At 44.5% G+C, this 26,446-nt stretch overlaps 2 protein-coding genes across 4 annotated transcripts in view; both read left to right on the top strand.

The window, feature by feature from the left end:
• The first annotated feature begins 362 nt into the window (after positions 1 to 362).
• Positions 363 to 2,367, top strand: LOC116296004 (uncharacterized). Of its 2 annotated transcripts, XM_031703968.2 has the most exons (4): positions 363 to 474; positions 1,031 to 1,500; positions 1,841 to 2,010; positions 2,143 to 2,367. In XM_031703968.2, the coding sequence occupies exons 2-4, from the start codon at positions 1,041 to 1,043 to the stop codon at positions 2,341 to 2,343; spliced, it is 831 nt and encodes a 276-aa protein (XP_031559828.1). In that variant the 5' UTR covers positions 363 to 474; positions 1,031 to 1,040; the 3' UTR covers positions 2,344 to 2,367. The 2 variants fall into 2 exon arrangements, with proteins under 2 accessions (XP_031559828.1, XP_088895489.1); XM_089039363.1 differs by lacking the exon at positions 363 to 474 and having other exon boundaries at positions 627 to 1,500.
• Positions 2,368 to 20,255: 17,888 nt separating this feature from the next.
• Positions 20,256 to 26,446, top strand: part of LOC116295985 (uncharacterized) — a 7,391-nt gene continuing 1,200 nt past the window's right edge. Inside the window, exons 1-2 of one of the 2 annotated variants that reach the window (XM_089039304.1) lie at positions 20,256 to 24,707; positions 25,229 to 26,446. The exon at positions 25,229 to 26,446 is cut by the window's right edge and continues 1,200 nt beyond it. In XM_089039304.1, coding sequence (XP_088895430.1) covers positions 20,441 to 24,703 — 4,263 coding nt within the window. In that variant the 5' untranslated portion in view covers positions 20,256 to 20,440 and the 3' untranslated portion in view covers positions 24,704 to 24,707; positions 25,229 to 26,446. Of the gene's footprint in view, positions 24,708 to 25,218 lie in introns of both variants that reach the window. The other variant, XM_089039303.1, reaches the window with a different exon arrangement.

Here is a 26,446-nt window from a genome sequence, read left to right as displayed (position 1 = left end):
GGGCTACCGCTCTCAACCAATCAAAAAGCAATATAGTCTTTAAGTTGTGACGTATTTCCTGGTCGATCTCCTGCTCACAAATAGCCGCGAAAAATGTACGGGTTTTTAATGATTTCACGTCCATCTGACATAATTAGGACTTTGGTCAAGAAACCTTGTCATGAAGGAAAAGTATGAAAAATCTCTATAAAAAAAGCATTTCATTTTGGACCCGGAAGTCGTTTTTGATGCGATTGTCGTCACACTGAATAGCTCTATACGAAAACGCAGTCAACCAATCATGGGCCTCAATTTACGAAAGTCAATGGATGTGCTTCCTCTTGAATAACCACGTGGTTTTGCTGTACGATAGTTTACTGTGACTTCATCACCTTTTTGCAGGTCAATGTGTTACTGTCTCAAAACAAACGTCATTTTGTAGTTGCGATTTTATTTTTTTCCCGATTCCAACGAAGATTATAAAATATCCAAAAGGTAAATATATTTTGTTCACATTTTTCAGTGCTTTTGTTAAGCTTTTCTGTTTAAAGTATTGCTTTACGCGTTTTGGCTTTTTCAAATCCTTTCAAGACAGCTTTTTTTTCAAAAAAAAAAAAAAAAAGAAAAGCCAAAGTTGCTGTTAATGCTGGACCAGAATTTCTTGAATTCTGGAAGTAATGAGGAATAAGCTCCTTTTATTTACGCAAAATGTTACAAGGAACATGTTAAATATAGGCTTGTTAACGGAAAGATTCTTCACTCAGTTCTATCGAACCATGAATAAAAAGCCTCTAGGTTGATTTAAGTTAAGGGCTCAGATCTTTTCGAAGGGAGGAAAACCGGAGAACCCAAAGAAAAACCCTCGAATCAAAAGAGAGACCCAACAATCTCTACTCAGATCACATGTGATGGAGAGACCAGGAAACGAACCAGAGACCCTAGAGGTGAGAGGCGAGTGTACTACTACTACTACACCACCCTTCGGATTTCAACCTTCACCCATGACTTTAGGTTTACGAGTTTATTCAGTCTGAATGACCTGCATTTACAGTTAAAAAACAATGGTGAAACTCTACACTGTCTTCCAAGACAAAAAGACAATCAAAAACGCAGCGGCCATCTTTGCAGTCGTCGCCTTCGAGCAAGTCGTCAGCAAATACGGCATCAATTGTCGTAATGCTTTGCTATGGTTACTCGTTCCTCCGTGCGTTCTCTTCGTCGTCACTCTCATCAAATCCAAGAACGTCCTTCTTTTGATGAACTCAAGAACGTCCAAGGAAAAATGCCTGAACATCGAGATGATCGGCCATGGAGTAGCTGCGTTTCTTTACATGTTTATGCCTTCAATTGCTTGGGTTATTTCTGCTTTTCTCAACTCAAAGATTTGGATTTGTTATCGTGCGGGCTTCGACGAGTGTGGTGTGGTTCGTCCTTGTACGAAAGACGAAGAATTCGCTTGGCATCGAGTGCAGAGAGAAGCAAAATCAGAGGCGCAGAATTTTGGGCTATTACTGTTGACAGGTAAATTATGATTCATGTCTTATACTTCCTCTCTCGCTATTTGGTTTCAATCCACTGAGAAAAGGAGCTGTCTTGGAAAATCCAAGGTCCAGGGGTGCTTAACGTTCAGTAAGGCAATCCATCCGGTTGGAAATTCCGGATTTCCCGTAATGGTTAGGAAAGCGCGGGAAGCGTGACTTTGACGTATGGTACACGCGTTTACCAAATGAACAGAAAAGACTGAGCTGGAAAAGTGGATGGCCTCAATCAGAAGACCAACTGAAATTTTTGTTTTTTCCGGCCCCATAGATTATTACCATTATCATTATTATTAATAATATCAATCTATTATTATTGATAGGAAGTGTCATTACCTTAGCTATCATCACCTGGGGCAACCATCTACTTTGCGCTCGGCCAGTTAAGGAACGAGAGCTCAACGAACTCGTGCGAGAAGCGACCAGAAGTGAACTGGAAAGATTTGTCATTACAAGAGCCAAAGAAAGGCTTGAAAAACTTGGAGAACACAAGGTGATTGTCGCATGCCTAAGATAAAATATAGTAACAAAGTGTATTGTAATATGATTTAAGTCTGCCCATAAATCCCCTATATACAAGCGAGGCTTTTCCTCTTCAATATTAAACATAACCTCTCCTTTGTAGGATGAAGAAGAATCAGGAAAGCAGTCACGGCAATTCAATGAGAAGGAAGTTGGTTTTGAAGTGCGTGACGAAACCAGTATTAACCAATCACTGGAGCTCAATAAGGTCACGTGGTTAAAGACAGTTGACAAGAAGATTGACACATATCTTGACGAGTACCTGTCACTTGGTACTGTCAAAATGATTTACCCAGAAGTCTAAAAATAAATCTTATTTTTACCACTTCTCTTGTCTTGAAATAACAGCTATGGGTTTGAAAACAAAATGAAGGTTTGATTCTGCTGGGTGTAAAGATTCCCCACATCAAATGTCTTGGGAGCAGGCCTAATCACTTCACCCATTTCAGATCATGTGTTATTCCCTTGAGTATTATTTCTTTTCTTTATGCTGCTACGTGGCGGCCATTTTGGAACCATTTTGGAGCCCCCTTTGTAAATCCTGGATCGCCCTGCTTGGGAATGCTTGTAACCCATAGATTTATTATAATAATATGCATAAATGGTTAATGTATAAATTCAGGACGGCAATCTTAGTAAAAAAAATTGCCAAGCAAAACTAGTGACAAATGTATTTGGTAATACCGAGATGAGTTTGCGCTATGTTTTGTGATGCTTGAACCTCAGAGGAGGCCGGTAATCCTTATCATGCGACCAAAGGCTTTCCACCCTAAGTATTAGTGGTTTCGCCGATTTCTCTGGTTAGGGATTCCTGTGGTACAGGGGTAGCTGTTTATCGACAGAGCACAGGCAGCCCAAACAAGGTTCCAGTGTATGGTTTATAAGGGAATGTATGGGAGTTATGATTAAGGTCATGAAAATAAAATGTTTCACTCAACAATTTGCCTCAAAATATGCTGCAGTTGTTGCTTTTACTTTAGTAGTACAGGGGACGGGGGTTCCAAAACAGTGACCATCCGAGGTTTACCCGCGTTTGTAGAACCTCGGTTTACACCAGGAATACCCGCATCCCATGTCTACGTAGTTAAATATGTTAGTCTATATATGGAGTGCGAAGATTGTAAGAGAACTTTTAAGAGAGAGGCAGACTTGAAGAAGCATTTGAAGATGAAGAAGAAATGTATGAGTAGTTATGATTGTGGGTGTGGTAAGAAGTTCGATACAAAGGTTAAATTGTATTGGCATTGCCAGGACTGCTAGTATGACTACGACGATCTGAAAAGGGCTTGGAATTAAGCATAAGATATTCCCTATTATATATGGAATCCCAAACCAACTTCGAGACGGTGCCAATACCAGGTAACGGTGAGATTGACGTCAGACAGTTTTGGCGTCAGTCAGAAAGGAAGGTCAAAAGGACACTACGAAAAGGCATAGAAGAACTAGGAGCCCTGAAAGCGAGCATAATGGTAGAAGTAAGTCTGTCAAAAGATGAGGTAACGACGACAGAAATGCTGCGATTGAAGTCACTGGTCATATTTGAGTCCACAAACCTGGATAGATCGCTTAATGAAGCCTTAGAAGCAATTACAGAGACGCTCGCCAACTACACGAGAGAAGGATCAGGTTGGATAGTGGAGGAGGTAGAAGGTATGGAGGTTAGCTAGGTACGTGCCAATACGAGGAGGGAGTTACGTACCACTACCAACGTGGGTAGAAAGGAAGAAGGCCATCGTTAACGTAAAGAATGACGACAACCGCTGCTTTATGTGGGCAATACGATCCGCACTGTATCCAGTAGACGAGAACCCCTGCCGAACAAGTAAGTACCCAACAGATGATTTGGAGTGGGACGGCGTGGAGTTCCCAATGCAGTTGCTAGACATTCCCATATTTTAGGAGGAGAACGACCTAGCAATTAACGTTTACGGAGCCAGAGACCAAACGATAGTACCACTGGTGTTGTCAAAGGCAAAAGGAGAGCGCATACACCTCTTCTACTACGGCGGGCACTACTCATGGGTCAAACATATTAGCAGACTGTTTTACAGACACACCAAGCACAAGGGCAAGAAATACTTCTGCGATTGCTGCTTATTATCGTTTACCTCCTTAAAGTCCTTAAAGGACCACGACGAGATTTGCCGCGGCGTAGAGGAAGTAGCGCAACGGATCCAGCTGCCAACGCAAAAGGAGTTAGAGTACGCAGACCATAAGAAGCAAACCCGAGTGCCGTATGTGATTTACGCAGACTTCGAAGCAATCATTACCAAAGAAGACCAAAGGAATGGTGCCACGAAAAGGCTGGGATTGCACGAGATCTGCTCTTACGGGTACATCGTAGTACGTTCAGATGGACAAACAGATGGACCAGTCATTTACAGAGGCAAGAACGCAGCCAACGAATTCCTAGAAGCGCTGAGGGAAGAGGAAGAGAAAATAAGGCGACATCTGAGGAAACCAAAGAAGGTAGCATTTACCAAAGAAAGCCAGGAAGCATATGCGAAGGCAAAAAAAAATGTCATGTATGCAAGCAGCGCCTCCTACAATACGGCAGGCAAGCCAAGAAAGTTTGGGATGAGGAGGGTAAATACCTAGGAGAAGCGCACTTCAAGTGCGGGACGTACTACAAGGAAGGTGAGAAGCCAGGCAAGCCATCAACGCACTGCATTCACTTCCACAAAAGATTCGTAGAAGACTTCTACATGGATAAGGTACTGGATTACAACCAAGGGACGGGTGAATACGTAGGAGCAGCCGACTGGAGATGCAGAACGCATTTGGACCCCGACATGGAGATTCCCGTGTTCTTTCACAACCTGCGCGGGTACGACTCCCATTTACTTCTACAAGGGACATACGGAGCCGACGTAAAGTGTATACCTAACAACAAAGAGCGCTACATGTCCGTAACCGTAGGCAAGTTGAAGTTCCTAGATTCACAGCAATTCATGGCGGACTCCTTAGCAAACCTCGTGAAATACAACACGGAGTTCCCCATTTCCAGTCAATACGGCGCAGAAAGGAAAGGAGTGTACCCATATGAGTACATGGATTCCTGAGAGCGCTTTGAAGAGCCCCTACCACCCAAAGAGAGATTCTACAGCACCTTAACCGAGTCTGGAATAAAGGACGAAGAGTACCAGCACGCATTAGATGTGTGGCAGAAGCATGATTGCTAAACGATGGGGGACTACCACGACATTTACTTGAGGTCTGACGTAGTGCTGCTTGCAGATGTTTTCCAAAGCTTTCGAAAGATGGCAATGGAATACTACGGGTTGGATCCAGCAAACTTCTACACGGCTCCTGGGCTTAGTTGGAGTGCGCTGCTAAAGAAGACAAACGCGCAACTGGATCTCCTGACGGAATACGACATGTACCGGTTTATGGAAGACGGTATTCGTGGTGGCGTTTGCGGGCCCAGCAGACGATACGCCAGAGCAAACAATCCCACAGTAGAGTACGACCCAGAGAAACCAACCACATACATATTTTACTTAGACGCTAACAACCTCTACGGCTGGGCAATGTCGCAGTACTTACCCGTAAGAGATTTCGAATGGGACAAAGTGAAACCGATAGACTTCTACATGCGGGTAGGTAAAGAAGACGACAAAGGTTACGTCTTAGAAGTGGATTTGGAATACCCAGCGCACCTGCACGACGCGCACGATGAGTTCCCGTTAGCACCAGAAGCGATAGAGATACCGTTTAAGCAGCTGAGTCCGCTGCAAAAGCAAATGTGTCCCGGATACAAACCGTACAGGAAACTAACTATGAACCTGATGGACAAGAAGAAGTACGTGGTGCATTACCGCAACCTGCAGTTCTACGTGCGACATGGAATGCGAGTAACGCACATACACCGCGTTTTGAAGTTAACGCAGGAACCATGGATGCGCTCCTACATTGACTTTAACACACAAAAGCGTACGCAGGCAAAGAATGACTTTGAGAAGAACCTGTTCAAACTATTGAACAACAGCGTATTTGGTAAGACCATGGAGAACATTCGCAAGCGCGTAAGCATAAAAATATCCAGCACCAGAGAGGAAGCAGAAGCATACGTGTCACAGCCTGGATTCGTCAGATACGTAGAAATGTTAAACTTCTACGTGATTCACATGAAGAAAGCTAACCTATTCCTGAATAAGCCCGTATACACTGGGTTTACAGTGATAGACCTATCAAAGTTGCTCATGTATGAGTTTTACTACGATAAGCTAAAACCGAAATACGGCGACAAATGCCGCCTTTTATACACCGACACCGATTCCTTGATACTAGAGATGCAGACGGAACACATTTACGAAGACTGCGTTCCCGACATCGATGAGTACGACACCAGCGATTACTCGCGCGACCACTTCCTCTTCTCTGCGAAGAATAAGAAAGTAATCGGGAAAATGAATGATGAGATGAAAGGAAAACCCATAGTAGAGTACGTGGGGCTAAAACCAAAGATGTACAGCGTGCTAAAGCTGGACGGTGTAGAAAAGAAAGCTAAAGGCGTAAAAAGATACGTGGTTAAGAAGGACATAACCCACGATTCCTACTTAAAGGTCTTACGAACACGCAAGGAACAGCGGCATAAGATGAACAGCCTACGCAGCTACGGACATCAAATACACAACGTTACGCAAGAGAAGGTGTCCCTGTCAGCATTTGATGGTAAGAGATGGATGTGTGATGATGGTATCCATACGATAGCATTCGGACATCACACGATAAGTAGTTCTTCTTTGACGAACCCACGCGTGGGACCATCATGAAGATAATACAAGATGGGTTGACCCTTCTTAGCTATCGCACTTCGGATCTGGTAAGTTTCCAAAGACCAATTAGGATCCGTAGCTCTTTTGGATCCTCCTTCTAATTCACCTGGCTCATAGAGATATCGAACCGTGACATCGCCTATTCTCTTTTCCTGGGGGAAGACCGGCCTTGAACTTCTGACGTAGGACTTGTGTTCCACGTGTTTCTTTTTTATGGCATCCTTGGGTTTCATTCCCGTAGCCCTGGCTACCTCGTTGTTCAAAGCCACGATGACCTGGGGGAGTCTCTGGGTCCATTCCCTGTTGCGTTTGGAGGGATCTTCCAGCTCTTTCCAATACTGGTACCCAAAGAGGCGCTCGGCCAAGGTCTTATTGAATCTTTCGACGATGCTCTGACCCCTGTGGTACTCTGCTTCAGCTCTTCTAATTTTGGTGCCGCGGTCTTTCAGGGTCTTGGTAACCACGCCCATGAACTCTGTCCCCGCATCCACTTGCAGTAGCTTGGGCCATTTCAAAACGCGCTTATAAATCCTACCTAGGGCTTCTGCGACTTCCCCAGAATCCTTGCTGGTTATGGGTTCGGCGTCCTTGTATCTGCTTGCGATATCAACTACGGTCAAGGCGTATCTATAGGTCTTCCTTCTCACCTTGTCGTGCGGTAAGAAAAGCAAATCCGCCTGATGAACCTCGTTGGGGGCATTTACGATGAAGCTGGGCCTAGGAATGTACTTGGGCACGGGAAGATAAACCTGCCAGAGGGTTTGCTTTTTTAACCAGTCCTTAGCCGTTTCTTCTGATACCCTGGCCGCGGCTGCAAGTTTCTTGATAGTCGACACTCCTCTCCAATAGCCTTCAGGCCCATAGTAAATCCTCTTAAGTTTGTCCTCAGTTCGGCCCATTATATGAATTCCAAGACAAGATTGATCTTTCGCCCGTTGAAGTCCGCCGTCTCTCCGTCCACTTTGATGGTGATGTTGATACTTTCTACCAAATGAGACAAATCATAGTTTAAAGAAATGGGAGTGTATTCTACCAGGTCAAATGGATTACCTTTGGGCAGGAACTTAGACATAAGAGAAGACTTTTCTCCATTGCTGTAACTATTGACCAAATCGCAATAGACTTCATAAGAGGACGCGACTTTCCAATTTACAGGTATGGCCGTGTTGGTAATCGTCTTACCTGAGGCACGTAATAAAGCCCCCAATGGGTCAGACTTTCCAAAAGTTACTGAATAATTTGACATATTATGTTTGAGGGTCATTTCGTGTGGTAATCCTGTGGTGAGAGTATAACCGTGCTTTGCTAATTCCTTAGCAAGGGTGATTGGTGTGTAATGTCCATTGGGCAGCATTACGGCTTGATAGTTAGATCCTCCTGTATGCTCAGTAACCGCAGCATTGACTAAATTATACCAAGAATTGTACAAAGAGCAACTTATGAGCCGAACCTTATGTGCTTTGATGGGGGGGATTCAAATAAGTGGTAAAGTTATTTTTGTCGCTTTCCAAAAAGACGATCATATATATTAGACGCTCATGCTTCGCGTCACTAGGGGCTAAGCGTAGCTTAGATTAAATACGCCAAAGCAACACCTCCGGCCAGCCCTGCGACTCCTACGAAGACCAACTCATTGTCTTTTTGTTTCTTAGAAGGCTGGTAGTAATTCTTAAACTGAGGCCTTCCTAACCCCGTCAATGCCGCGGGGTGCGCCTGCGCATAAAGTTTAAAGGCGTAGTCTGTATTTTCAAAGTTCTTGTCTGCCTTCCTTTTGTCTTGGTAATTCTTGTCCAGCCAATCCCTGTAAGCTTGTCTTTTTTCATTCCAAGCCGCCACATCCCCTTGATACTTTTCCAGCGCTAAGTCGTGTCTCTTTCTTTCGGCGGCTAATTCTCCGCTTTTGTCGCCTCTGACTAATCTATCCAAATATTGACCGCCATAATTAGCTCCAGTGAATGCTAAAGCTGCGATAACTCCGCCTACAACCACGCTAGCCATTTAAACCTATGGCGTGAGCTTTGCTCACACCGCCGGGATGTACTTTTCCTTCGTTAAATAGTCCTTAAGGACAATGCTGCCCGCTACTGCGGCGGTCATCTTAGTGAAGCCGGCAATGCTCTTACTTGGGTCTTCGGTGAAGTCTTCTTTGATCACCTTCTTACCTACCCAACCAATACCCGCAGCGATAGAAGTAATAATAGCAGCCTCTTCAAAGGTTTTCAATATTCCAGACGACATTATATCATATCCTTAGAAGCTTTTCTCCTTCGCAGTTCGCGAATGACATCCCTCCTTAGCGCCCAAAACCAGATTAAGTTAATCACGGTAAATGTTTATCTTTACAAAGTTAGCAAAGCTCTTACTTGGGTCGGCCACGAGTTCCTCACCTAGGACTTTTCTGCCAAACCAACCAAGCACGGCAAACCCTATAGTCTTTCCGATGGCGAGGCCGAGGCCGGCGCCAACAATGCCACCTATTGGTACGTCCATATACTTTAAGGCCTAATCCATTTCGGGGATGCGACTCTTTTTGGGGGGCTCCTGCGTCACGTGTACGGCTTTCCACTCCACTTTTGGTTGCGCGGCCTTCCATTGCAAGTAAAGACTGCCTGCTGCTATAGGGACTCCAAACGCGCCAATGACGTAGCCCAGATTGATGAAGGATCCCTCTTCTTTCTCTTCCACCTTTTCCTCCTTTTTTGCTTTGTTCTTCCTGTTCATCTCTGCGAGCTTCTTCCCCGCCGCGACTCTGCCTGGGGACTTAGCCTTGGTGATTTGTTGCTCCTCCTGAGGCTGCTCTGCCTTCGACTCTGGTTCACTCATTTATACTAAGGACTTGAAGGACTTGATAAGTACTTAGGGATGACTTGACTAGGTACTTGGGGCGACCTGAGTAACTCCCGCGGATGACCTAAGCAAGTACTTAAGGAGGACTTGATAAGTCACTTGAGACGACTTGATCAGGTACCTCGGCAAGTGCTGCCTTGAACACCCTTTCGACTTCTTTGTCCTTCTTGAAGTCCTTCCAAGACGTCGTAAGTTCTTTCAAGTCGACATGCTGAGCTACGTGAAGTGCTGCAGAGGCGACTGCCATTAACTTATCACACTTCAAAGACAACCACCCACAGGTTATCTCAAGTTCTTGAGCGATGACATAGTCCTCTCTTATGTCCTTCTGTAGTTGCTCCTCGTCGTCTATGGGCAGCGCAAGTCCAAGAAGTTTAGTTGCCAGCTTAATTGCGGAGTCTGCTACGGCGTCCGTGGTCTTACTTGCAAGGGCAGCCTCGTACCTCTTATGGAACTTCTTGACTTCCTCTTCTGAGAACTTATTAACCTGCTCGTGGGTAAGTTGGCATCCTATCATTTCCTTGCACTTCCCAGAAGACACAAGGATGTTAAGTTGTTCCTTAAGGTTACTTTCGTCTAGCTGCGTGGGGACTTCATCTATGAGCTGCTCAATCTCCATATATGTTAACGTCATACGGAAACCTCAAAGAGAAGATCATCTTGGAATGTTGGTGCGTTTTCAAATGCCGCATGTATTCGCGCAACTGTTCCTTGGATATTTCACCGCCATAGTCGCTTAAGATGGTTTCCAGGTCACTTTTACTTGGTGTGTAGAAGACGACAAGTGAACCTATGTTTTCCCTAAAAGGTTTGGAGACACTGGTAAGCTGCTGCGAGAGCAACCAAACGCTAATATTGTCATGTCTGCCGCTGAAAGCAAGCTTTACTAACTCCGACGTGCGTCTTTTCACGTCATCCCCGCAGGCAATGTCATCCAGTATGAAAAGGGTTTGCGCATTTTTGGGGAATTGCCTATGCCAAAACTTAAGGTGGCTGGATAACTCGTTAGGGTCTAAGATATCTACAAAGAAGTCGTCATCTTTTACTCCTATGCCCGTCTAGGTGCGGTTGTTCACGTAGGTGGGGCAAAGCAGTACTATGTAGTCGAAACGGTATCTAAAGGGCCCTAGCAGCTGCTCTACGACGAATTGGGTCTTTCCGCAGCCTGTGGGTCCTACTATCAGCGCATTACAGGGCATGTGATCTGGGTTCAGTCTATATGAATCCCCTTCATATATATGGAGGCAGTTCAAGGGATGGTTGATATTGTCAGGAAGAAGTCAGATCTGGAGAGGACGGTAGAGATGCAAAGGGAGGAGATAGACCGACTAAATGGGCGCGTGCAGGAGCTTTATGAGGAAATGTGCGGTCTGAAGCGCTCTGAGAGATTTGGTGCGCTGGTAACGATGGCAACGTGGGCTAAGGAGTCCATCGTGGACTTTATGAAATATCCCATGTAGAATGTTAAATGGTGGTTAAGACTTTGTTAAGGAAGGTCGGAAACCCTCCTAGAAACCCTCCTAAAATGTTAAGGAATGGTTGTTATTTTGTTAAGGTTACCGTTAAACTCCTCCAAAAGATGCCTCAGAGTGTTGAATGGAGGTTAAAATATTGTTAAGTATATATGGACTGCTTGAAATGTAAGAAGGTATTTAGTACGAAACAAAGACTGCAATACCACGTTTGGCATGGAGTTTGCACAAAGAAGCCAATCAGTAAGGTCTGCAATGATTGTAATAGGGAGTTCAGCACTCTTCAGAAGCTGCAGTACCACGTTAAAAAGGGGGTTTGCCGTAGAACTACGCAGTGTAGTTACTGTGATAAAGTCCTTAGTAGCCGCCAACGCCTTCAGACACATAAGAAGAGACATGAGAAGAAATACCAAATTCTTGCAAAGAAGTACGACTTAGAAGGAGTGGATTGTTACCAGTGCGGCGATCTCATGGGCCGTTGTGAGCATAAAGATGATTACCTAAGGAATAGGATAGACTACTTTAGGAAGATAAGTAGGGCGCTACCCCGCTTTGACGCGTTAGAAGGCGTCCCATGGACTAACAGGGAATATTGGAGGCAGCAGTGTGGGAAGTGTGGATGTATAAGGGAGGAGGAGCACATATTCAACTGTCTCTTAACAAGAATTTAACCCCCATTTAACATTCTGGGATGGTTTCTAGGAGGGTTTCCGGTCTTCCTTAACAAAGTCTTAACCACCATTTAACATTTCTGACCATCTTTTGGGAGAGTTTGGCGGGTAGCTTAACAAGATAACAACCATTCCTTAACATTCTGGGATGGATATATCAGCATTAATATATGGACTGTATTACGTGTGAACCCCCTGCAGACTGCATCGTTAAAAAAGAGTCGCCGACCCTCATTGTCGACGAACCCTACTTAAATGCCGCTTTAGACGTGCCTAACCACATAGAGGCGAAGGAAGGACGCACTTTGCGACGTCAAACGCCCATCGACCATCCTTCTTCCCATACGAACGCAGATGCGTGAACTCCTGTCCTTCGATGACATACCTTACGCGATCTGGCGCCCACAGGGAATACGTAACACCTTCGTGGGCCAGCAGCAGCCGTAGCCTATCAACATCTTCAAAGGCTACGTAGTTTTTTATTTCATATGTCTCACCCTCCTTTAAGTCTCGCCAGTGTATCTGCCTTACAGCGTTAAATGTCATATATCCTATGGAATATCTTTAAATGCGTTCTTAGAGTGTCCTCGCTGCGGAAGCGCTTTCCACAGACGCACGGCAGGCGCATTCCTTGGGCATACTCCGCGACACTTCTACAGATGTCGTCGTAGTCGCTGCTGATCAACACCTTATAACCATTTTGCTCATATCTCTGCAGGAGCGCCTGCTGGTCCGCGGACAGGACGCCGCTACCTTTGGGGGTCTTCAACTCCACGCAGAAGCCCCGGTATCGCACGTGCGCATTAAGGATGAGCAGGTCTGGCTGCCCCCGTTGGTAACCCTTCTGCCAACACTTTATGCGTTTGCCGTCGCTATCCTGCAGTTCGCCCAGGCCGGGGGTCACGAGCATTTGGGGGTAGAACCTGCGGATGTAGTCTACGACTTTTTTATGCAGGTCGAATTCATTCTCGATTTTGAAGACCAACTTGTTTGGACCATTGAAACGTTGTTCTATTGCGTACTTACCAGTTTTACGCAGCGCAGGCAGGACTTCCTCAAAGACCCAATCGCGGAACTCTACAGCTTTGGGTAACTTAGAGCTGAATATCAGTTCATAAAGACCAGGCTCGGAGATGAACACGGAATGTGGCTGCATAGTAGGTGAGCGGTGATTTGGAGCCCCCTGCAAGTCAGCCCATCTTTTCTGGTATTTCTCAGAAACATGTGCTCTAATAGCATCTCTGGGACGTTCATATCCTAACGCAGCAGCCACCTCCTTCGCCTTAAAGTACAGTTTGTCGCCTTGCACCGCGCATTGCAATTTGGTATCGTCGTTTTCGAAGACCCGTAACATGGTATATTAGTCGAATATTTTTATGTTTTAGTATGCGACGCTCCTCAATTGGTTCATTTCTACGCTTAGCTGCGCGTCAGACACAACGAAGACGTAGCAGTTTATCTTGTCGCCGTCGCCCGCAGCAGCATTCTTTGTGCGCTTGATCTCCAAAGTGATGCCATCTTGGGTGTTTACCAGCCGCAGACCCTGACCATGCATGGTTTCGTCGTTGGTGGTGCGCATGTCGATCCATAACGCATATTTATCCTTAAATAATTCCTCAGGACTAATTTGGTCGCCAAACTTGCGCATTGCCTCCCTGTACACGTCTTCGGGCTTTATTCCCTGGGAGTAGACCTTGTTAGGCACTCCGTTGACATTTACCCCCACGTTAGTAATGCCGGGGTTATGGAAGGCTTCGGAGTCGCGCTTGCCGGCCTCGTAGGGTTTGGCGAACACCAGCATCAGCCCCGTGAGGCTGCGCCTGGGGAGGTTAATGCTTTGGTTGATAACCTCGTCCGTCTTATCCAGGAAGCTAAACGTCTTGTATATCACTACGTGGTCGTATAGAAATGCCTTACCAGCACTGTATTCCGCACCCGCGCTACGGGCCAGCTCTTCGCTGTATACCGTCTCATACTGCAGCTCTAAGCTGGTAACAGAATAGGGGTCCACAGCTCCGCTGATTGCGGTGTCCATCCCCCCTATGACGTTCGTAGTGTCCGCCAAGGTTACTTCAAACTGTAACTCACTTAGCCGTCGAGGGTAGTACACGCCATGGTTCGTAATCACTTCGAAGTCCAATGGTATGACATACTTGCTACCATAGGCGGTCTTTACCCTCGTGGCATCTGCTACTGCCGTCGCGCCACTGGAGTCCGTAGGCGCTGGGTTGGTTTCACTACAAAGCTGACGAAGAATGACGCTTCCGATTCCTTGTTCTATCTTTTGCGCGCGGTCAAAGGCCGTCAACCATAGGTCCTTGTAAGTGGCGTAAAGATCGTACCTGTTCAAATCCAAGAGGGATTCCCCGGCGAACTTAACCCGCATCTTAGAGACAAGGTTTCTACCTACGTTATTGACTGCATAGCGCTTGTCCTTGGTGCTTGGTTGTATTGCTAAGTCAAACCTTAAAGCCAAGGTGCCAGGAACCAATACCAGGTTATCTGTTAGACGGGGTACGCCTACGTACAAGGTTTCCCCTGGTTTTGCGCTGCTGGGGGTAAAGGTGACCCGGTGAAAGGTGCGTTCTGCCTTTAGTCCGCCAACCTGCTTAGGTAATACGTTGGGGTTTAACTTTGAGCTTATCATATATAATGGAAGTAGAAGGAACGGATTTTGACCCCACCACCGAAGAAGGCCAAGTCGATATTAACGATGAAGAATTCGACGCATGGACCCAAGGCGCGGAAACCGATCCCCTAATCTACGACATGGCCCTAGAAAACAAGTATGGTAGTAGGTGGAAAAGCTTCAAGGCCTCCCTAAATCGCATGTGGCAATCAAAGAACCGCGGCAGGCTTGTCCCCGAGTACTTGGAACTTCAAAATATAGACGAACAGGAGGCTAGCGCGCGGGAAACCGTAGAGTGGGCAACGCAAGAGCTAAGGCAACGCTATCCCCGTTTCGAGGCTGACGACATAAGGCTCCCAGAACGCGGAAACAAAGTCCTCATAAGCGTCAGAGACATGAGGCATGCTGGGGCCAACAGTTGGACCAAACCACAAGTCCTCTTCGATGATACTGGCTCGGTCAAGGTTAACGTGGCAAGACTAAGGGGCTTCCAAGAGGCTACCCGAAGTGCGCTAGAAAGATTGGAAGCCTTAAACGAAAGGGTCGCGCTAGAAAGACATGTCGAGGGGCTACAAGAAACGTTGGAAGAAAGGGAAGCAGATTACATGAGACAAAACCGACTACTCCTTGATGCTCCCAAGAGAGAAATCGACGATAAAAATCAGCTAATCGTACAGATGAGAGAACAAAGAGATAATGCCCTGCGTGAAGTAAATCAAGCCAGAAAGGCCTTTGATCTTGCCCTGCAAGACCTGAACATGAGCAAGGAAGAAGCCAAAAACTTGCATATCACCATAGCCGGCTCTTTGGAGGAACGGCGGCAGTTGGTTGCCGAAATTAACACCAAAGAAGGACAACTTCGTCAAATGGCTCAGGCTATCGAAGACCTTGAGAGGCAAGTGGAGCGGCAGAAGGAAATCATCGCTGACCAAACTCGTCCCGCAGAGGAAATAGAGGCAGCCCAAAAGAAACTGGAAACCCTCGAGGTGCGCCTTGCGGAATTGCGGGCGCAACAGGAAAACGTGGAGCGGGAGTTGGGGTTTACTACTAAGGAAAAGGTAAAAAGAGCCCTTTTGAAGTATGACGTACCGTTAGCATTTGCAGTTGCTATTTCAAGTGTGTTGGGATACGTCCTCTACGCGCTCAAGGCCACGGGCGCAGGCGTAAGCAAGTTAGGTAAAGGATTGACCAACTTAGGAAAAAAGATGGCAGCCAGCATCCCGGGGCTGTTGGGATCTGTCATTTCCTTCGCACTTAGGACCGGCGGAGAACTGTTGAAGTTCTTGGGGAATAACATTTGGATCTTGGTAGTAGCTATTGGGGTGGTCCTCCTGAAGAAGGTGAAGGGTTAATCTTGTCCTTCTCATCGGGCGGCATCCTCGACTGGGGATAATGAAAGACAGTACTAGCGCCGCCCTGGTAATTCGGAACCAACGGTAACACGCTCATGGTAGAAATGGGTTTATGACTCCAGACTGCATTAGCAGGCCTGCGACCTACGCGATTTATCCCAAACTTACCATCATCAGAAGTGACTTGCAACTTAGCATATTTACAATTGGCTAGCATATGAAAAGTCACTGGTGTTAGGTCTTCAGGGGACCTAGTGTAGGGCTCCATCGAAAAATGGGTAACTTTCCTAGTGTTCGTTGAAGTTCGATAAGGAAGCAGGGGCTTATTATTTTCATCGATAAGTCTAAACCCCACATTCGCATGCGTGTTCGCATTAATGCTAATAGTGCAAATGACCAATGCAGTGCCCCCAACTTCAGCCCACATTCCAACGTCATGCCAGGCAACGTCGTCATATCCTTCTTCATCTAAGCGATGGGCATAGCGCGTTTCCCTTACGTATGGATTCATATATTTAAAGGCTCATCACCGTCAAAGTGCTGATGGTCATGTGGTTATAGATAGTATTCCTTCGATTTTCTATGCTATTTATGCAAACGCTCCCAGTGTCATCTACGCGTATTTGCAGCTTTACTTTCCCGTGGCAGTCGGCAACTAGGTGAAAAGTCCAAACGGAAAGATTCTCGGCGCTATTCGTTGGCGGCTCTACTGAGAAATGCGTAGGCTCTGTTGTTTGTCTTCGCGCGCATGGGCTGTAATACTCCATTGTCGTCGCAGAAACGAAATCCTATGTTCGCATTACTAACGGCTCCCAAAGAAAGACTGCATAAGATCAGCTTCTTTCCTGAGTAGTTCAGATCCGCGGACATTCCGGTGACATCAACCCAAGATGCCTGGGTGTATTTTTTCTCGCCTGTGTAAGTCGTATAGACACAATCTACTCCAGCTACGTAGGGGTTGTTCATCGCCATATATAATAACTCAGACCAATGCTTGCGGTGGCTAGGCCGGCTTTTAGTAAGTTATGGTCATATTCCTCGGGTATGGTTGGTAGCGCGGGAACCCTCTTTTTAGGCTTTGGAATTGGTGGTTTTTCTACGTGCTCCTTTTTTGGTGTGGATATAAAGTGAGGAATGCCTTTGGTCATCTCAGAGTTCACGTCATTCGCCCCAAACTTCATATCCTTAGTAGCTCGTTGAAGTTTGTTGTTATAACCCACGACGGAATTAGTGTTGATGACCAAATTACTTGGCATTAACCAACAACCAGGTGACAAAGCGTAATCCAGTCTAACCTTCGATTGCTGCACCGCTAATTGATATCTCTGCACCGATTTGGATATATCATTTTCTATTATTGCGGACTCAAATAAAGTTAAGAATTCCTGTTGCGTTTTCTGTGAAGCACCTTGGGAACCAACAATGGGGCTGCGGGTATTTACCTGCGCTCCTAAAATGCAGTATACGAATGCCTCTATGCTGCGGTTAATTCGAGCTAGGTTTCTTAGGCCTTTTCCTTTTAATAATACAAATGGGTCCCATGGACTGGGGTAAATCGTCTCAATCCTATCGATCAGCGTAACGTCATTCTTGTGACCGCCCAAGTCGTAAAACTTCAAGACTCCTGGGTATTTCTGATGATACATGTCTGCCGGACGCACGCCGTCAACGTGCCAAGCATAAATGATGCCTAAGCCATGCGTGGCGCCCTCCCGATAACGAAAGTCCCTTTGCTGCGGCTTAAACTCATTCATTAGCCTTTCTAGGGCGGCGGAATCGTAGGGGTTAACCATTCGATTGAATGGCTTCTCCCCTGGCAGTGGCACACTAAGCTCCTTCAATATGCGTCGCATGGTAAAGGCAACGTGAAACCTTAGGAAGGCAATATCAAACATATCCGCGGCAACCCCACAGCCCTTCGTGGCTGCCCAGGCGGCAAAGTTCAGCTGCTGCGGCCAATATCGAAAGTTGGGTCCCTTTAACCATTCGTGGGCTTCTTTTCCTGTGGTGTGCTTAAGGTGAAAATCCTTAAAGATATTCCTCATTACTACGTCAAACGTTTGCTTACCCACTGGAATCTGCAAATGCGTTACCATCTTATCGAAGTTATTGGCGCCGCCTTCGGCATCGTAAAATGGGTAATCCTGGTTGGTCATTAACAGACTCCTTGGAAAATAAGGCTGCGCCTCTTTCTTTATTGACAAATGCTGCACCTCTCTCCTCTGCTCATGCTTGGGTACCTCCTTCGTTGGCTCCAAGTCTGCATTGCTATACATCCTGGAGCCGTTGAAGTAAATCCCATCGGGTCTGCGCTCAAACTTACTGGCGTCTGCGTGTGGAAACATCTTCCTAAACGCTCTCCAGTTAGCATAATTCCGGTTGTCATGATGTGGCTGCACTCCGATATCATTCCCAAAAGCGTCGTACATTAGTATATATAATGGATGTTATACCATGATCGGCACCTAAGATGTACCCAGATATTCCAAACTACCATACTACGGCGCCCATTGCGGATGCAGAGAATTTCAGACTTAACAAAGCGAACCTAATACTGGCTTACTTGGAAGGGCAGACAAAACACTACGAAAAAGTTAGGAAGAAATACGTTAGAGCCCGGAGTACGCTACATAAGATTGCGATAACTTCAGGATCCATATCCGTTGTGTTAACGGGCTCCGGCGTTGCTACTTCGCTTACCGGACCCGGAGTAATTGTTGGGGTTCCTTTGGCCGGCGTTGGGGCAGCCTGTGGTATCATTTCGGCTGTTGCTACGGGCATTATGAAAAAGCTATCCGCGAAAATATCAAAACACGACACGACAATAGCTCTGTCTAGGGCTAAAGTAAATACTATTACCGACCTTGTCTCAAAGGCTTTGCGTGACAGAAAGATAGACGACGTAGAATTCTCGCTTATTCTAGCCGAAGAGGGAAACTACGAGAAACTGAAGACGGACATAAAAAACAAAAAAACAGTCGTAAAAGATCTTTCCGAGGAATCTCGAAGGAAGATCTACCAGGAGGCAAAAGAAGAGCTTCAAAGAAAGCTCGCTCAGTAAATATTTGCTTTGAAAAAAGCGAGACAGGATTTTATTTACATATTGAACGACAGTCTGGAAATTATGCGTAATCAACGTCTTATGGCATAAGATCCACTATCTTCTTGGAATCAATCCTAACAGGGGGTGGTTGGGGTCTATTTCGTGGAATATTTCGTAGATTACGTCAGGGTAATAAGGAATATCCTTATCCAACCGACAAAACATCCACTCGGCTCTGCTCATAGTATCTTCAGAAACCTCGGGAATAGGCTTACCGGTAATTTTAGACAAAAGGTAGGGAATGCCTTTGTAATATTTCCCTAGCTTTAATTTTTTCAATGTCTTCCTTAAGCTTTGTGGTGTTGGTTCTTTTAAGTCAAGCGCTTCCATTACTTCGTTGTCTAAATATACCGGCCGAAGACCTTGGATGTGACTCATCCAGTCTCTAAAGTATTTTATTCTCTTGTATGGGGTCTTCTTACGACCTCCATTAGCGTAATATTGCTCTCTGGTAGCATTTGGTACGGCATTGCGAATGTTCTTACCACACTCGTAACACTGTGCTGACGTGTCATATTCTATTTGCATCTTCTTACCACAACAAACAAGCTTCCTTGGTGGTTGAGGCACAAACCTTGGTTTCAAGCACTTTATACAGAAATCGTAAACGAATTCTTTACAATCTTCGCACTCCATGTATAGACTAACATATTTAACTACGCAGACATGGGATGTGGGTATTCCTGGTGTAAACCGAGGTTCTACAAACGCGGGTAAACCTCGGATGGTCACTGTTTTGGAACCCCCATCCCCTATACTACTAAAGTAAAAGCAACAACTGCAGCATATTTTGAGGCAAATTGTTGAGTGAAACATTTTATTTTCATGACCTTAATCATAACTCCCATACATTCCCTTATAAACCATACACAGGAACCTTGTTTGGGCTGCATGTGGACAGAGTTCAAATTCTGCTCCTAACCTCCGCTTCAGTAGTCGATCCTAGTGGAAAATGAGCGAGTCAAATTAACCGTCGAACTTTCGAAGCCCCAAACGAGCGTTTTTGAGGCTTTTTCGCAGGAGAAACACTTCAAGACACATAATAAACTATTGATCTTTATTTCCAGATATTTTTATTTTTCAGACCGACTACTGAAGAGAGATTTTAAAAGCAGAATTTGAGCTCTATCGATAAACAGGTGCCACAGGAATCCCTAACCAGAGAAATCCGAAACCATGGTAACGTACTGTGATGTCACCGACTGAAAATCTGAAAGCCTTCATTTCATCTCCCCCCCCCCCCCCCCCCCCACTCACTAAGGAAGCCATCTCCCCTCCCATCCCCCCCCCCCCCCCCCCCCCCCGCCCTGTGTTGACGAGTACATATATATTATAGAAAATATTTCCAACGTGAAATAGCGACCTGCTACAAGAAAAAATAAATCGCCATCAAGTTCAAGGAAATAACAATGGCATCTCTTTTATACGGAGAATTCTGTCTCATTTATATGGCGGGAGAAATTAAAACCACAGTTTGTTTTATGCCGCCTAGCAAGAAAACAACGAGAACGGAGTTCGTGCTCTAATTGATGGTCGTCCTGAAGTTAATATGACTGATAAATATGAAAGTAAACCTTTGTGTTATGCCGTCCAACAAAGAAGCGAGAGTGTGGTTCTTGCACTGACTGATGCTGGTGCTGATGTCAATATCACTGATGAATATGGTAAAACAGCTTTGTTTGATGCCGTCCAGCAAACTAACAACGAGAGTGCGGTTCGTGCACTGATCGATGCTGGTGCTGATGTCAATATCATTGATAAATATGGTAATACTGCTTTGATTAATGCCGTCCTGCAAAGGAACGAGAGTGTGGTTCGTGCACTGATTGATGCTGGTGCTGATGTCAATATCATTGATAAATATGGTAAAACTGCTTTGTTTTATGCCGTCCAGCAAAGTAACAACGAGAGTGTGGTTCGTGCACTGATCAATGCTGGTGCTGATGTCAATATCACTGATGAAGGTGGTAAAACTGCTTTGTTTTATGCCATCCAGAAAGGTAACGAGGTTGTGGTTTGTGCACTGATTGAGGCTGGTGCTGATGTCAATAACACTGATAAACATGGTAAAACTGCTTTGTTTTACGCCGTCCAGCAAAGTAACATGGGTGTGGTTCTTGCACTGATTGATGCTGATGCTGATGTCAATATCATTGATAAATATGGTAAAACTGCTTTGTTTTATGCCATCCAGCAAAGTAACGACGAGAGTGTGGTTCGTGCACTGATTGATGCTGGTGCTGATGTCAATATCACTGATAAATATGGTAAAACTGCTTTGTTTTATTCTGTCCAGCAAAGTAACATGGGTGTGGTTCGTGCACTGATTGATGCTGATGCTGATCTCAATATCACTGATGAATATGGTAAAACTGCTTTGTTTTATGCCATCCAGCAAAGTAACGACGAGAGTGTGGTTCGTGCACTGATTGATGCTGGTTCTGATGTCAATATCACTGATGAATATGGTAAAACTGCTTTGTGTTATGCCGTCCAGCAAAGTAACGACGAGAGTGTTGTTCGTGCACTGATTGGTAGTGTAGGTTGCAAAGATATTTATGGCAGAACTGCACATTTTTACGTCAACTTGGAATATTCATCGTTATTAAGATGCCTTCTTGAGGCCGAAGGTAGTCGATATTTGAAGTTGAAGGATAACTGTAATGTAGATATTGTGTCATTTCATATTGAAAAATGGGTGTCAAGTACAGGGATATCTTTGCATCATTTCAAGGATGAAATCCTGGATGTTCTTGCACAAAATGGAATTAAACAAGAACATTTTGCTAAGGCAATAGTAAACGTTATATTTTTAAAATTTATAGGCGGTTTTTTCGGGCCCATCTTTCCTTCAATAAAGCGGGTTATAAGTTTAGGAGAACTTTATTGTGAATATATTGCTGATAAGAGTTTGGAAATGAAAGCGAAAGTGAAGAGAATTTTCACGGGGTTGCTGGCGTATGATCTTCTAGATATATCAGAAGCTCTCGAGTTACTCGTGGAATTGGATGTCGATCCAGACAGCTCTGACTCAGATGGGAACACAGTTCTTCACCATGCAACCCGTTTACCATTGTTGGGTGTACCTCAGGAAACAGTGTTGTATTTCCTCAACCAGTTGGAAAGATTTCAAGTACAATTTAACAAAAGAAACCATCAACATCAAACACCCCTTTTGTTTTGTTTGTCCGCGGACATGCATAAGTTAACAGATGAAGCTTTTTCATCAGCAGTCAAGACCCTGGTACAAGTCTGTATATTTCTAGTGAAACAGGGGTGCATTACGTACGAAACATCAAAAAGTGGAGAGTCTGTTTTCCATTTGAAAATCATGCTTTTTGAGAGATGTTTGAATGTCAAAGATGAGGCAATAAGAGAGGACGTCCTACGAGAAGCTTTCGACTTTCTACAGTTAATTCCTCCTTGGAAAGTAGCAATAGAACACACCATTATCAAAGCTGATTGCTTTAATAACTCTCCACTACACCTTTGGGCATCGCTTTCCTTACCATCATCTCAAGATTACATGAAAGGTGTCTCTAGAGAAGTTCCCACATTCAAGGAACGCTTAGACGAAATTCTAAAGTACCTCCTAAAATGCGGAGCAAAGGTCAATGCCAGAAATGATAATGATGAAACTTCCCTACATTTGTGCAAAACATGGACCGCTGTGAAGTTGTTGTTAGGTGCTGGAGCAAACCCAAATGATGTGGATTCATCAGGATGTACACCTCTCCTTTTTGCGGCTAAGACCTTTCATAAAAAATCGCCTCACACTTACTTAGACCCCTTCTGGCGTTCCAGGGATACAGGAGCAAGTAAGACGGCCTTTCCTGAAAAAACTGATAGTTTTTATCCTGATAATGAAGAAGAGCCCAAAGTATTCTGGGAGACTGCAGTTAAAATGGGACTTGATCCGTGGACAGCTGACAAAAACGATGAATCTGTTTTAAGCATTCTTGTCGACTCAGAGAATTTTGTTCTTTCCAAAGCTTTGGTTGATGTGGCCTGTGAGAAGGGGTGCACTAAGTCTGAAAAAGTCGCTGTCCCTCTTTTGAACGCGATTTGCAAAGATAGATCAACGCGATCACATTGGAAAGCAGTTCTTGTCCATGACATTTTGAAGTCGCGGAAATGTCACACCACTGCAAGTACACCGCTCCGCCACTGCTGTAGAAATATAATAGAAACTGGTGTGTTCGATAATATGAAATCTTCCAGCCAAAAGAGAGACTCACACGTTGAAAACAGTGCCGAGACACCTGTAACTCGAGCAGAAACAGAAAGAAAGCTTCATACACGTTCAGCAGCTGCATACGATTCTGTCCATTGTGAAATTGCAAATCTTCTTCGGTCCTATGGAGCTGATTCCGGTGGGTCTTGCCTCGATGTTATACCAGAGGGCATTCCCAAACTGAAAGATTTCCTGACCAAACCCCTAGATCAAAATGCAGTTCCCATAGCAATTCCTTGGACTTCTACTTCACAAACGTACAAGAATAGAATGGCTAAAGTTGCTAGGCGACAGGAGTGTAAAATGGTGGATCAATTTTGGTACCACACAAAGCCCATAGGAAGTGGATCGTTTGGTGATATTTTTGCTGGAATCAATGAGAAGGATGGAAGAGAAGTGGCTATAAAACGCATCGTAAATTTGCGTATGCAGCAACCACAAGACAGGCAAGAAATATTAAATCTCACCGCTCTTGCTGACTGTGAACAAGTTGTTCGTTATTTATCTTTCTTTAAAGGTGAAGACTTTTCGTACGTAATTTTGGAACTGATGGAGGGAAATCTGCAGGAGTATCTTAGTGGACCCACAACTGATGCCACCCAATCCACTCTTCTTTGTAGAGATGTAGTTATGGGGTTAAAGTTTTTACATAAAAAAAATGTTCTTCATCGCGACCTTAAGCCTCAAAATATTCTTTATAAAGTTCATCCAAAACTGTGTTTGAAAATTGCAGACTTTGGTTTAAGCCGTATTATTGATAGCGTGCCTACCACAGCATATGGTACAAAGCCTGGTACTAGATGTTGGATTGCTCCCGAAGTGTTTAAGTCCAAGACGAACGAAGTCGACAAGAAACGTTTTGAGCCAGCATCAGACATGTTTTCGTGTGGACTGATCTTTCACTACATCTTTTCGGGACAAAAGCACCCATTTAATCCCACTGATTGTGCAAATAAAAGTGATGAACAAGTTGCTGCTGAAACGGAAATCAACATAGTAAATGACGAAATGGAAGGATGGGATAACGCTATTTCTCCTGAAGCCACTCACCTGTTAAAGAGGATGCTTGAAAGCAATAAAGAGAATCGGCCAAGTGCAGAAAAAGCACTAGAACATCCTTTGTTCTGGTCAAATGCAAAGAAGAAGGATTTTCTAAAAGATGTTGGTAATCAGAAAGAATTCGAGTGCCCACGTTCGGAGAGGACGTTACCTTTGACCCCAGTCGAGACAGATCTAGATCTGAGATTCAGTACCATTGGCAGGCATGGAAGGTGGAATGGTTCAGGGTATCTGCACATGCCCGGTATTTACAAGGGGATGACAACAGGGAAAGGGAGAAAGAATTACGACACCTCGTCTGCTGTGGAGTTAGTTCGTTTCATACGAAATGTATACGAACACTACCAAGAGAAAACGTTTGTGTTTGTGACACCAGTAACAATCGAACAGTTGCTATTTGAGGACTTCGTGTTTCTGGAATATTTTCCTGCTCTTGTAATGGAAGTCTACAATGCTGTAACCACTCATGGCTGGGACCAGACAAGAGGGGATATTAAATACACCATGAACAAGAAGTAACAAGGTAAAATAAATAAAGTAAAAACTTTCAAGTTGTTTTAATATGCCATCATTTTTAAACCTAAAGACCAAGCTTGTTAAGCCGGGATGATTTCCAATAACAGACTACGTTTGCGTCGACCCCTCGGATCAATATTCAATGTTATATCTTAATTAATGTAACTTTTTAAGGGTTAATAAAAAACATAATGCTCAAGAGAATTACACGTGGATTGAAATATGGATTGAACTCAAAAAACACTTTCTCATTATCCGAGTCATAATAATAATAATAACAACTTTATTTAATGAGGGTGGCACTAAATGCAGATTAGTAGCCTTGACAGGGTTTAACATTTGTGACATAAAGCGAAGAAAATGTGGAAAACGAATGAAAAATAGAAAGCACCAATGAGTGCTGCGCTCTCATGAAGCACGTGCCCCGACCAATCAGAAAGCGGGATCATATATAATAGAATTTCTTTCACATGCAGGTTTAACGAAACCGTTCAAACTAATTTTTGGCCCTCTTTCAGGGCATGATAGCTGTACCCTTTGTAAACGTTCCAATGGCCTTGTCAAAAGAGAATACTGCATAAAGCACTGCACTAGATCAGCTGATGGCAGCCTGCAATATGTACTGGTCAGCAGACACTAGCATGGAACAACTGACATAGAAGAAGTTGCAATCTTACTGGACAAACCTGATGAATACCGGTTTTTATATGTACAAATTAAAGTAATATCAGTTTCATTTATATATATATACTCCACTTGTACCCACTTGTAGAGCCACTTTCACCCATAGCAGCTTTGCGCCTTTGGTTTTACTTCAGTTACGGTGAAACAAATTGATCAGTGCAAGCATTCTCAAGAACGTCAAATGACATCAGCCATGAGTCAGCCATGTTGGTGGTATCTTTTATTCGTTAAATACCATCAACATGGCCGCGATGATGTAACGGACAAATGAATAGTGCTTCTCTGGCGCTGCTCTGACTTTGAAAAAGACACTCGAACCAGTTTTGCGAAAGAAAGGAATAAAAGATGATAGCAGTGAACAGTGGTAGGTTTCTGCATGGGAATCGGACTGATAAAGTTAATTTTCCACAAGGACAAAATGGCGCTCTCGACCGCAAAGCATCGTGGGTGACTGTGAGCTTATAGTATCAAATAAATCAGACTTATGACATTAAATTTGGGAGTAGAATAGTAAGGCCCCGTCCATACGTATCCGGAAATTTTGGTATCCGCAATTTTTTTTTTACGGATACGGGTTGCGTCCACACGTGTCCGGAAATTTTTGTGACCGTATCCGCAAATTCTACGAAAACGGACACGTGTGGACGGTGAAAACGATTCGATTACGCTGCGTGTGGACGCAAACATTTTCGTGTCCGCAAAAAAATTTTGCGGATACAAAAATTTCCGGATACGTGTGGACGGGGCCTAAGACAATCATCATAGACTTGCAGCAAAGACGCGGAAGCTAGTTATAGTTTTAAGCCAGTATAGTTCAATTCAATGTGGTAAGAAGTAATATAGTGTAAATAGATAAATAAGGCCGTCACCATTTGTACCATGTATGTAGTTGAAATTTATATAAGCCGTTCCTAGGTTGAGGGAAAACTGGTTCAAATTGGCATTGCATTGCATTGTGGGACTGTTTGAGGGGACGAAATGGATCTTGGAAATATGTCCCTCAAATCAGCCCCACAATGCACTGCAATGCCGTGACTCGACCTAGTTTTTTCCTCAACTTGG

Source organism: Actinia tenebrosa, unplaced genomic scaffold, assembly GCF_029948245.1.
Source record: "Actinia tenebrosa isolate PJP-AT-01 unplaced genomic scaffold, QUT_ActTen_1.0 PGA_scaffold6__47_contigs__length_16458017, whole genome shotgun sequence".
NCBI lineage: Eukaryota > Metazoa > Cnidaria > Anthozoa > Actiniaria > Actiniidae > Actinia > Actinia tenebrosa.
The sequence above is the reverse complement of the archived record's forward strand: the minus strand, read 5'-3'. Positions and strand labels throughout refer to the sequence as shown.

Bases quoted from the DNA above. Each gene is read 5' to 3' on its own strand.
- LOC116296004 (XM_031703968.2), top strand. From the start codon at position 1,041: ATGGTGAAACTCTACACTGTCTTCCAAGACAAAAAGACAATCAAAAAC. The intron at 1,501-1,840 runs GTAAATTATGAT...TATTATTGATAG, and splicing joins TGGGCTATTACTGTTGACAG to GAAGTGTCATTACCTTAGCT. The intron at 2,011-2,142 runs GTGATTGTCGCA...TCTCCTTTGTAG, and splicing joins AAAAACTTGGAGAACACAAG to GATGAAGAAGAATCAGGAAA.